Genomic DNA, 12,375 nt, shown 5'->3' with positions numbered 1-12,375 from the left:
TATTAATTGCTCTTCTACTTTCTTAATAATTTGATTATTTTTTAAGTATATATGTATAATTTACACATAAAAATCTTAAAACATCTTAATACGTATAGTTTATGTTTTACTTAAAGGAATAACACATTTTAATATATATTTGAATATTATATTATTCAATTACTATATATCTATAGTACAGTAAAATTAGACTTTGACTTCATAAAATTTAGGAGCAAGCTGAATTTTTGTGGAGAACTTTATTTCGATTTTTTAATGAAATCCTGAAAAGTCTCTTAATTTCAACCAGAGCGTTTCTTTTCAAAAGGGGGATAAAAGGGAGTAAATTTACTATATTCTATAGAAATATTCTATGAAGATTTCTTGAGGATAGATTTTCGCTAGGGCGAATAGTAGCGAATTGCAAAGGAGCCAAGCAACATTTTCAATTTTCAAGTTTTAATCTTACTATTATATATCTATAGTACAGTAAAATTAGACTTTGACTTCATAAAATTTAGGAGCAAGCTGAATTTTTGTGGAGAACTTTATTTCGATTTTTTAATGAAATCCTGAAAAGTCTCTTAATTTCAACCAGAGCGTTTCTTTTCAAAAGGGGGATAAAAGGGAGTAAATTTACTATATTCTATAGAAATATTCTATGAAGATTTCTTGAGGATAGATTTTCGCTAGGGCGAATAGTAGCGAATTGCAAAGGAGCCAAGCAACATTTTCAATTTTCAAGTTTTAATCTTTGTAATTTTCCCTTGTTACAGTCTGCACCCACGAAACTTAATAACGTGGGAACCGATCGGTGAGACTTGGCGGCGTGCGAGGGTGGTGTCCGCGGGCATCATCGAAAGCTGGGGCACCTCGAGGACGAGGAGGTCCTGGAGGAGGAGGTGGCCCGCAGGTGGGACGGAAGGTCGGAGGTGACTATTCACCCCACATGGACACCACCCCCAAAGGATCCCCCGTACCCCCCACACCGGATATCCTGTCGCCATTATCTCGCCGCGGAATATCCAACCTGAGCGTTGTTGTTGCGGTGCCACCGCGCCGTGCCTTACGTCGTCAACGCTGTCAAGTATCCAGCAGGAGGCCTCCTTCATTGCTTTGGAGAACGTTATCTTCATTAACGCCGTCTCCTTCGTCACCTACGTGCCTCGATCCTCTTCGTCTGTGTCCCGCGACAGAAAAACGACCACCGACCCGTCGTCCTCGTCTCTTCCGTGTTCCGGGAACGAGGAATCGCGTTCGAGGATCGTCGATCACTGCTGGCAGTGAGACGATCCTGTCCAGAAATAACACGACGGCGCTGATCACTGATCATCGGGTAGACGAAGAATTTTGTACGCACCACGTTTTTATACCACGTCGACGCACGTTTGATGTCTACTTTACAACAGCCGACCAACGTCGCGCCGGAAGATCGCGTCGTCTAACGACTGTCATCTTCCGCGTTGGCGAACATATCAATAGACTCCGTCCACAGAAGCGCCTAACTCGAAAGTACAGCCTAAAACTACGCGAACAATGTCGCGCAGCGCTGCCACGCGGCCTATGCAAGGTGAGTGATTTTTATTTATTGATGCACGACGCCTATTGCATCTTAATATGTCGAGGCGACACTCGTCTTTTCGCGCTACGTTATGATAACACTTGTCAGCATCAATGATTCTCATTAGTAACAATAGCATGTACACGTAATAGACATAATACGACACGTAATACATCGTGTTAAGTGTACCTATATTGAATGATTTTAATTGATTCAATTACTTACTAATTTTAACTCCGTTTCGGAGCTATTCTTTTAAATTGAATGGTGGCTTTTTTATATATACCATTATACTCCAGGTTTGCTTTCAAACTCCTTAATGTTCATTTATTTCGGCAATTTTCTGCTGTTTAATTGTACTGGTCAGTTCATTATCTTCTCACTAGGTGCACAAAGGAAACAGTAACACACATAACAGTTATATATTTCTATAATAATATATTTATACTTTCTTATAATTCTGACAAACAAGACATTTCACGAAGATTACACATTTAATTGTCAGTTCTATTTTTATCTAAGATAGTATCTGTATTTCAGTGATACAAACGCAAATAATATCCATCACATATTGCATGTGCGCGCGTATATGAATAAATATATGTATATTGTATACGTATGAAAGGAGTTTTTATTTATTTTAAATTTATTATTAATTGGTTAATTATTATTATTTATTCATTATTATTTTATAGCATTCGCGCGTTTCTTCTAGAACGAAATGCAAATAGTTTTACCGACTCGTGTTCCGGAACTTTTCCGACTCGCTCGTACCATCTGTGTAGTGGAGATACATAGCTGGTGAACAGGTTCGATCGATCCCGGGGTTGCAGCCGCGTTCACCACCGCCAGTGCAGCAGCAACCCTCTTTATCCCCGTGGTCATCGACGACGCTCGGCGTCGTCGTCTCGAATTTTCGCCGCGCCGTTATCGCCAGCGTCGCGACGCCGAGCGGCGCGTGGCGCCGTCATTGGACGACGCCTCGAGGTCGCGCGAACCTCGACACCGAGAACGGGGCAGCCAGCCCCCTGTGTGCGTGTATATATCCGTGCCGTGCGAAACCAACCGTTCCGTTTCCATCGCCGGGTGAGATGCACCATCGTGATCCCTTGCCGTGAAGACGAGAGAGAGAGGATCCGCGGACACCCTTGGTGCGTGTGAGTGCTACGAGCTTGCGAGCTCTCCTCGTTGTATCAAGCAGTCGTCTTGTCGCGCGCGCTAACGACTCGTCGTCGTTGTCGATTCGCGGCTCGGTGCGCTCCCGAGACGATGACGGTGATGGTAACGACGTTGGCTACGACGGTGATGGTGGTGATGATGATGCCGATGATGGTGGTGGTGACAGTGCCGGTGCCGGTGCTGAACGTGAAATGAAAAACGGTGTCCGCCCCAATCACCGGCTGATCTATTTGCGACTTCGATATATATAATATATATATATATATATATATATATATATTCTACGAGCAAGGAGAGAGAGAGAGGAAACGCGCGTCTTGTGAGTTACGACGATAATGACGATGGAACCATCTGGACGTTTCTTTTCACCGTCGTCATAGGTCGACGTCTTGCACGTTTTCATTTTAATCGTGCAGCGAATCCTACGGATGTTCAACGTAAACGTTTTTCGCAGTGATGCTGAAGGTATCATGATACGAATTCGCTGTCACGTATCTACCGACGTCATCGCATCCTCATCCATCCTTGCGTAATAATCGTGAGTAATAATCAAGGGAATTTGTCAGGGGCGTTGATACGGCTGTACGGAGATTCCGATACGTCGTTCGACGATCCTCTCTTCCGCGTTGATCCTCGTATTCGCTCGGGGATAACCAACGTTGACCTCATCGCGACGGCGATCGATTGCCGTTTAAAAGCCTCTCGGGCGTTCATACGCGCCTCGTCGTCGCTGCACGCGCTTCCTTCCTTTCCCGAGTTCGCATTCTTTTTCTCCCCTTTTCTTTTTTTCTATATTTCTATTATTTAAGTCAATTTTTTGTCAATTGTTTTGCTTGAAAAAAAGCATGATGTCAAAAGGTAAACTAATTGAAAAAAAAAAAAATATATATATATATATATATATATATATATATATATTATAGTCACTATACAAATTTAATTTTTTTCAGTTAGATGAAAAGTATAATTGAATTGTATAGATTGTTATTTTTATTGTTTTGTATTGAAGAGATTAATTAATTGGAAAAATTATTTGATTTTCTGAGATGAATTATATTATTCCTTTTTGCGCGAGAAATGTTGATTAGACCTTTATTGTGTTATTTGTTTAGCCGAAATTAATTCGTGAAAGTTTGTGTGTTGGAAATAAAAATTTCATTAATTTTAGTTGAACAAGAAATATCCATTAGATTTACTTTTACTTTTCTGATTAAGTTATTGATCTGTCGGTTCTATGAATTAAACAATTAATTTAATCCAGTTGAATGAAAAATATAGATTAAATCTTTTTATTAAATCGAATAGTTGGGAGTCCTTCACATATATAGAGGTTTTTTCATTTACTGCTTTTTTTACTTCACTCACGGTCTTGATATCGCTTTTTCTCCTTTCTGTATCTCTGTCTGGACGGCGATCGTTAGAACGACGTTGACGAGACCTTCGTAGTAAAGTCGTCGCTCCCTCGAGGATGACGAATGGAAAAGTACCATGAAATATTGAAATCGTAGAGATTATCCCTTGTGGTCGAAAATATCTCCGAATTTAAGAGACGAAGGGAAGGGATAGAAAGAAGCTTATACTTACTTCGTGAATTTAGCACGACCTTTTCTGAGAAGACAAGAAAAAAATAACAGAAGATTGTTTTTACATCTCTGTTTTTTTTTACTTATCTTCTTTTTCTTTTGTTATTGATTTGCCTTGTAAAATAGACAAATACCGAAAAAGAATGAGATTGTCGATTGCGTTTATCGAATGCAAAGTGCATTTTCCCTTTCGTCTCAGGATGAAAAGTAGGTTACTCAACCTTTTCGATTTTGCAGCCGCATTTGCGTGCCCGTCGATCGATACACCGCAGAGAATGATAGGACAGGATGAAGTTCGCGTTTTCATTTGAACGCGCAGTGAAGTTTAATTAATTAGAAATCTTTTCCAGGGTGTATCGCGAACCGCGTTATTTAACTTGTCTTTCATGGTGACGTTTATTGGGTCGGGTCGGGCCGGACATAATCTGACCTTGTGGATGTATTTGCTGAAAGAAATTAGCGTAACAACATACCGTTTTTTCTCGGAGATTTTTTTGTATAGCTGTCTCATCGAAAATGAGAGCGTCGTTCATGCCACGTGTCGTTAATCATATTTAACAAGTGCTTTACGAACGCACACGCGATCAATAACAAACACGCAGATGGACAATCAACTAGTGGCTGAATTATTGCAAGGCTATAGGTAAATAGACGGTTTATCGAGAATTCTATTATATGTGTATCTAACGGCTGATCGACAGTGTCGATCATAAGATTGTCGGAGTAGCATGGAGACAAATTGTTCATTTTGTGCATGGACGTATAAGTAAAGCTAATTTTTTTCTGAAAACGAGTTTCCTAAGAGCGTAAACATTTACTTCATTATCAGAAGAATTATGCAAATGCATTCATGTGATTTTTAAACATATTCGTTCTTTTTTTACCGAAGGTCTACTATTACACTAATCAACTCATTACACTAATTAACTAATTAAAAAGTCATATTTTTTCAAAAAATATGTCATCTCATCATGGATATTTTTATCCTTTGTTATGAGAGAAAAAAGGACAGAAGTTGTCATTAGCTATAGTTATTGTTATTAGTAGTTAATTTAGCGGATGATAGATGTAACAACGTAATTTACTTTAATCTTTTCTTATTTAATCGCTTAGCTAGCAATAAATGGAAAATTGGTATCGTTACACGCAGAGTGTCTTTATTTGCTATATAATGACCGCTGACATTCGTTGGTAATTTTAAAATAGATTTCCGCATAATAATTTGACAGAAGAAACATCACATCGATGACAATCAGGATTAGAAATTAGAGATTTTTGGCTAGGTTTCAAGGATAAAGCTTGAGTTTCAGTCAAGTTGCAATTAGTTGAGTCAGTAAGTTTAGATGTTTTAAGAAAAAACTTAATTTAAATTTTAGTTGTCAAAATTTTTAAAGTTGAGAATTGTCATAAATTTTTCACTTATAAATCTAATTCTGTTAAAGAATTTGTCGTTATATGACATCCGTTAATGTTAATGGACATCCTGTATGTAGGGACGCTGATTTAAGATGATACTGCTTGTTGGCCTGGAAAACTTAAACTAGAACGACCTAATAACGTTCGACATTCGTAGGGAATATAAGCAGTTCAGTTATTATTAATATCTCATAGCTGGTTTGTTTTCGCATTAGGTTAATGATCATTTAATTGTTTGATATATCTCTATGTTGTATTATCAATATCTACTATTAATGATGAGTATCTATAGAGATTTCTGTTATCATATATACACACATGCACACATACACACACATCGATTCTATGGTAACTTTTTATAGATTTCTTATAAAAGAGTTAGTAAAGATAAAAACATATTAAGAAAAAATTTCTTTAGCAAATACTGTTTATTTTTATTATTATTATATACACACTTTTAAACATTAAATCTTTTACAAGAGTCTTCTAGCAAAAGATTAAAAGTGCAATCATAGTTTTTTCTAACTTTTTTTTTAGTCTTATAAAACGATTTTTAAAAAATATTTTAAACATGTTAAATCAACAAACTCTCTACTTTTCGAAATACGAGAATACAGAAAACTTTTTATAAACAACGTGCCAATGTTTAGAATTGCAAATTTGCGTCATACCGAGAACGTATTGTTGTTTATGTCAATCTATGGATGGAATTATACACAGACGATAGTAGTTCGAGAGTAGCCAGCCGGCGATACGATCGATCGACCGACTGGAGAAATATACACGTGGAAGAGAAAAAGCAGCCGTGTATATATTGACAATCGCGGGAATTTATTAAAAAAGTTCCACGGTGTTCCAGATGGATCTCTCTCTTACGCAAAGGAAATTATCTTGAAAATTATTTTTACTCCTTTTTACTGACGAGAGATACTTTGTCTTTGAGACGTCTGGATTACAGTCTGCGAGATGTGACATCTCTCTACAGAGATATTTTATTTTATTTACTAGGTTTTAATTTACATTTGTTAGAATAAATTTTATTTAAAAACTGATTTCTGATATACTGTGAGCGAGGAACAGGAAACCTGAATATTTTAAATCTTGAAAAGATTGCTGTAAGAATTAAAGATCATATTTTTTGCGATTTAATTTAGTTGGAAATATGGCGTTCGCAGGATTTTTTCTTGAAGGAAGCATGATTAAAATTTTTTATTTTTTATTTCTTGCTCTTAATTTTTTTAAATGTATTTATTTATCTTTTTTTAATAAAAGGTTGTGAGTGAAATCGACACACTGACAAGTACTAATAGGGGTGTTGATATATTTTTTTGTTAGTTTTATTTTTTATATATTAAATATGCGAATAAATTCCAGTGTTTACTTAAAAGGAGAGCAAATGCTTAATTTTTTTACTGATTGCAGGGGGGGGGGCAAATACACCCTTTTCAAAATTTAAGTCACATACATTCTGACTTTTTACCTAGATGGATCTAGATGATATGATATCATTGATTGCCATACGACCTTTTACTTCCGACAGCGATGTTTGGACGTCCCACTTTTGTGTATACGTTTCCTGGGAAATTGCGATTTCGCGTGGGTTGCTTCATTATTGTTTCATTATGCGATAATTCAAGAGTGAGCTGACCGAAGTTGTTCCTTCGACTTTCGGCAGTAGTTCCTATGTCCTAATGTGTGTAATATACGATGACTAATGACTGTTTATTTTAAAATATATCTAAATGCAGCTTAATTTTTCGTATTTCGTATTAATTATGCGTTATGTCTTGACGTTGTCTTAATAAATTATTGCTTTGCTATAGTCAAATTATTTTACAATTCACAATTAATCTAGCATTTCATCTTAATCGCGTTTACAAAATTATATCAAATCGTAGAATCGTAATTAAACAGAGTGTTCAGTTTAGAGAGAGAAAGAGAAAAAAAAGAGAGAGAGAGTTGTATAATGCTCTTTAAAGATTTAATCTCAGTCGCGTTTACAAAATCATATCAAATCCTAGAATCGTAATTAAACAGAGTGTTTAGAAAAAAAAATAAGAAAATGAAACCAAAGTACTTTAATGCTCTTGTTTAAAGATAATATTTGCTTTTTAGAAACATTAAGGGATTTGGATTTGTAGTCTAGATTAATCCAAATGAGTTCTGCATCACATCATCGTGCGACACACAATCGCAGCATTTCTCATTACCATACAGCTGCAGTGTCGCAAGGGGTAAAAGAGGAGGGGAAAGACAGAAAAAAGGCGCCTGACTCATTATCAGTATGCGCTCCTCGTGTGGGTGTACAGAACCGGCTGTATCATCAACAAAGCTGGATAATTGAAAGGAATGACAAGATACCTTGGTCGAGTGCCAATTATCGAATACACATCGCCGTTACTACGGTTAAAGGTGCAAAAAGCTCTAGCCAGCCTGGTATATATCGCTCGTGTTCTTCGGAATGCTTTACTTTGGCTTCGCCTTAAAACGATACGAGTTGCATAACGGATCTTCGAGCAATCAGAGGCTGCAAAAAGTGACGATGCATAAAAGTACAATATCACAAGAGTATGTCGGATCTATCTCGAATCTTCGTTTTATGTTTAGGCATTCAAGTGTCTAGGATAGCTTCGAGACATTTCTATATATAATGATGACAATGCAGATAATATCAGTCTCGTGCGTCAATATATCTATTGCATTGTCTTATCTCACGGTTGAATCGCAGTGTTAATTTTTCCTTCAATATCGGAAGTCTTTGGGAGAATAATATTTTATTTAACAATAAGACTTCCAATAAAATACTCTGTCAATTTTGAATTCCACAACGAATCTCGGATATCGAAAACTGTCATATATGCGATGATGCAAGTGATAAGAACGCGTTACGTTTATTTTCATTTCACATTGTTCCCCTATCAATGTATAATCGATATTTTGCCATTCGAGGCGCAATATCGCGAGTCATCGATTACAAAACGACAACGTAGCGCCTTTGTATGTAATTCAATTCTTATCGAGTTCCGATGCAGATGATATATCGATGACGGTCCCCGGTTATTTTACGATTAAACGAACGGGGAAACCTTGCGTGCGCGAAGCTCGTAAAATTCTTTTTCAAGAGGGAAATAAATATATGTGACGCGAAGAGGGAAAAATGTATGTATGTATGTATTTCGGTCGCAAGTTGACACCTTTCGAGATTGCGATATGTGCTCGGAACTTTCTCTTTCCCCTTTTCATCACTCACATTTTCGATCCGGTCAAACTTTTGTTTTCGTGCCCGAGATAATGCAGAATGTTCTTTGAAGTGTATCCCTCTACTTCTGTTTCCAGGAAGAAGTGGAGAATCAATTAAATCGCAACTTTAATTGATGTTTATACAGAAGATTCGTCACTGAGCTATTATTGAGTCTCTGGTTGGATTGAGAAAATCCGCTCCATTTTCCTCGTTTTTATCCCGTATTTAATCAAAATGATTGTATAATTATTTTGATTATAAATACGGGATAAAAACGAAAAAAATGGAACGGATTTTCTCAACCTAACTGGAGACTCGATAATAGCTCAGTGACGAATCTTCTGCTTATATATGCTTATACAATATAATTTATACAAATTTGAATATAGTAATTTATCGCGTTGTAGTAGAGCAGTTCACTCTATATAGCAGTGAAGAGAGAATCGTCACGCTAATGCATTTACCAACGGAAGTGGAGTGCCCGCGCACAGCTCCATTATCGCTGAAAACGGTGCTTCCAGACAAAATCTAGACGGGATCGTGAAAGCCCCTGTTGTAAACTATTGCGCGTCACACCGTGCCAGAAGATCCGGAGCTAATTATGACGAACGTATATCCACATCCGCGTATATATCCGTCAATCTATACTTAACGCTATGCGAGTATAGGATGATTTGTTTACGATTTCTCGGAGTGAGGAAACCGACAGCTGATTTCGTTGAAAGAATAGAAAAATCTAAATTTAACTCTGTTCTATCGAGAAAATATATACATAGTTGTTAATGTGGGAGAGAAACATCAATGATGACGAACATTAATGATGAATGATGAATAATAATTAATATTTTACGTAATAGATATTGCCTTCATTATTATTCATAATTAGTATTGATTTATGTATACCATAATTAGTGTATTTTTATTCAACTTAAAAAAATTATTTGAATAAAGTCAATTGCTCGACAAGGGATTAAAGGTCGAATCATATTTTTTTTTTTTTTTTTTTTTTTTTTTTATTAAATGCAAAATCTTGAATATATAATGTCAGTTTTTCCACTATTGACGTGTTCAGTGTTATCGGATATGTATCGCGTTAAGCAATATATTTCATTTCTTTCGATAATACTTCGACATATCAGGAATGATTTTCCGTTTGAGCATCGTCATATCTTATGTAAAAGCCGCCCTTTTAAACTCTGCGTCTTTTTTTGGCGCGATTGACTGATAGTTCGACATCTTGACGTCGTAACGTTTGAAAACGTCAGACTCGAATATACGCGCGGCCACTGTAAAATCCGTTCACCATTATTTCGGGAGGAAGTCCGGGTATTTTTGTTGCTAGACGCAAGAACAGAAGTGGTGGAGGCTGATGGCGGCTTTGGCGAACGATGACATCATTCTAGAATAGAGATCAAGGACGACGAAGAGCGCGCTGAACGCTGCTCTTCGAAGGACTTATATGCTCTAAGTATACGTATGCTCATACGTGACAGAATCATACTTTGCTTTTGACAAATATTTTCTCCAGAGCGTTTATTAATTACATTAAATACAATTTAATACAATTTATTAACTGCATTAAAACATACATAAATAAATATAATTTTATATTCTTTCTAAGATATATTCTTTGTGATAGCTTTTAAAAAAATCTAATACTTTATTGGAAATTTTATTGGAAAATTAATTTTTTTTATTTTATTGTTAAAAGACAGTTTTTTTGTATGATCTAATTTCTTCGTAAAGTTTTATTTTCGCGTCAACAACCGTCTTGTATTTCCTTAAATGCAAGCTCAATCTTGTTACACGTGAATTTGCTATCGCGTGTAACTTCGAACCAGCTTGCAAGAGTAAATCGGAGTATTTGAGCCAGTCAGTCGAATTTTCGTACAGTTTGGTCAAGCAAGCTCCGTACATGTTTTTAGCTATTACCGAGAATTTTAACGTGATGTAAAGTCAACATGCGAATTGGATGAACTGAAAAGAACTGAAAAATAATCCAGATAATATATATAATACTAGACTAGAGATATTAGATAACACAATAATAATACAATAAATCGATATGTTTATTCTGACGTTAAAAAATTATGAGAAAATTATGAGAAAAACAGTCTTAAATTTTTTTTTTTTTTTTTTTGCACTTCCGTTATTCGCGATAAACTTGTTACGGACGGAAATGCAGGCGTCTTTTCACGATACACGATTGTGCCGTTTTATTACTTATCCGATGGGTCATTCTGATCTGCAAGCGGAACGAATGCGCCGCTTTCGAGAATGGTCAATTATTATTTACGCATAAATAGTATAGGCAGGTGATTTCATGGGCGTACTATCTAGAATTACTGAGAAATGGCTTTAGAAAACAGGATACCGCGCTGTCATCCGCTTATTGCGAACATCTCCGGTTACTGACACACAAACGTGGCACTTAGCTTACACGTGGGTGGATAAGTGTGCGTTGCAATCTTTTTCTGTGACATGTTTTCACGAGGCTGAGAAACGTCTATTCAAGTTAAGAATAGTTTAACATATACGATAAATGCAATATGGACATTTCTGTGTTTATTATTTTAACATATATATTAATCCCATTTAACTATTCAATTTAGTATATCTATTGACTATTTTATTTATTTGTTTGCTTACTTTCCATTTGTGCAATTTTGTAAAATAATTATTTGCTATAAAAAGTTTTTTTTGCTAATTTTTCTTGTTTTATTTATGAATTACGATTTATTCGAAAAGCATGATTCTAAATAATCTTAAAATAATCTTTTAAATAAATCAAAATAATTTTTTTCTTATTTTAAATAGCAGTTTTTGTAAATGTGTCTGTACGTTTTTTTTTATTTTATAAGAAGTTAAATATTATTTTTGTTATTTTTATTTCTGAATAAAACAATCCAGTATTAAATATTAATTGGTCCTAAATTAATATTCCAAGTGCAATAATCTGACTGAATTTTATACGTTTTCCTGTTTCCTTGATAACAAAAGTCGTCAGGAAGGCGAATTAGATAACTCGTTTAACCACATAATCAAATATAAGGAGAATAACGCGATAATAATAATATAATAATGATAACAACGCACCATTTCTTGTTTTCTTATACATGGCAATTTAGTATTAACCTGAAGTAATCTTTATAGTTGCAAGATTGATACGAATAATTGCGAAGGAAAAATGTGTTTAACCTATATAAATAAATATAGGTATTTCTTTCAAAAAGTTATAATACAGAAGCAATAACATAATAGTGGGGGAATTTTGCTACAAGTTTGTGCTCTCTCGCTATTGTAACGATTAATCTCTACTTGGAAAGTTTCCAAAAATCGACCACAAGGGACGATTAGCAATGTCCTGGCAATCCCGTTGCGAATAATTTCAATTGCAGTCTTTTTCATTCGTCGTC

The 12,375-nt window shown here is 35.7% G+C and overlaps 1 protein-coding gene across 8 annotated transcripts in view; it reads left to right on the top strand.

Moving 5' to 3' along the window:
• Window positions 1-12,375, top strand: part of ATP8B (ATPase phospholipid transporting 8B) — a 54,563-nt gene that overhangs the window by 24,798 nt on the left and 17,390 nt on the right. For 7 of the 8 annotated variants that reach the window (XM_085484065.1, XM_085484063.1, XM_085484062.1 and 4 more), the window contains exon 2: window positions 756-1,549. Coding sequence is in view for 1 of the 8 variants with exons in the window: in XM_085484066.1 (XP_085340192.1) it covers window positions 1,516-1,549 (34 nt within the window). In the remaining 7 variants the exon portion in view is untranslated. Of the gene's footprint in view, window positions 1-755; window positions 1,550-2,508; window positions 3,258-12,375 lie in introns of those variants that run through there. The other variant, XM_085484059.1, reaches the window with a different exon arrangement.

Source organism: Nylanderia fulva, unplaced genomic scaffold (genome assembly GCF_048542155.1).
Source record: "Nylanderia fulva isolate GAGA-0341 unplaced genomic scaffold, ASM4854215v1 Scaffold29, whole genome shotgun sequence".
Classification (NCBI taxonomy): domain Eukaryota; kingdom Metazoa; phylum Arthropoda; class Insecta; order Hymenoptera; family Formicidae; genus Nylanderia; species Nylanderia fulva.
This window is presented reverse-complemented; position numbering and strand designations above follow the sequence as displayed.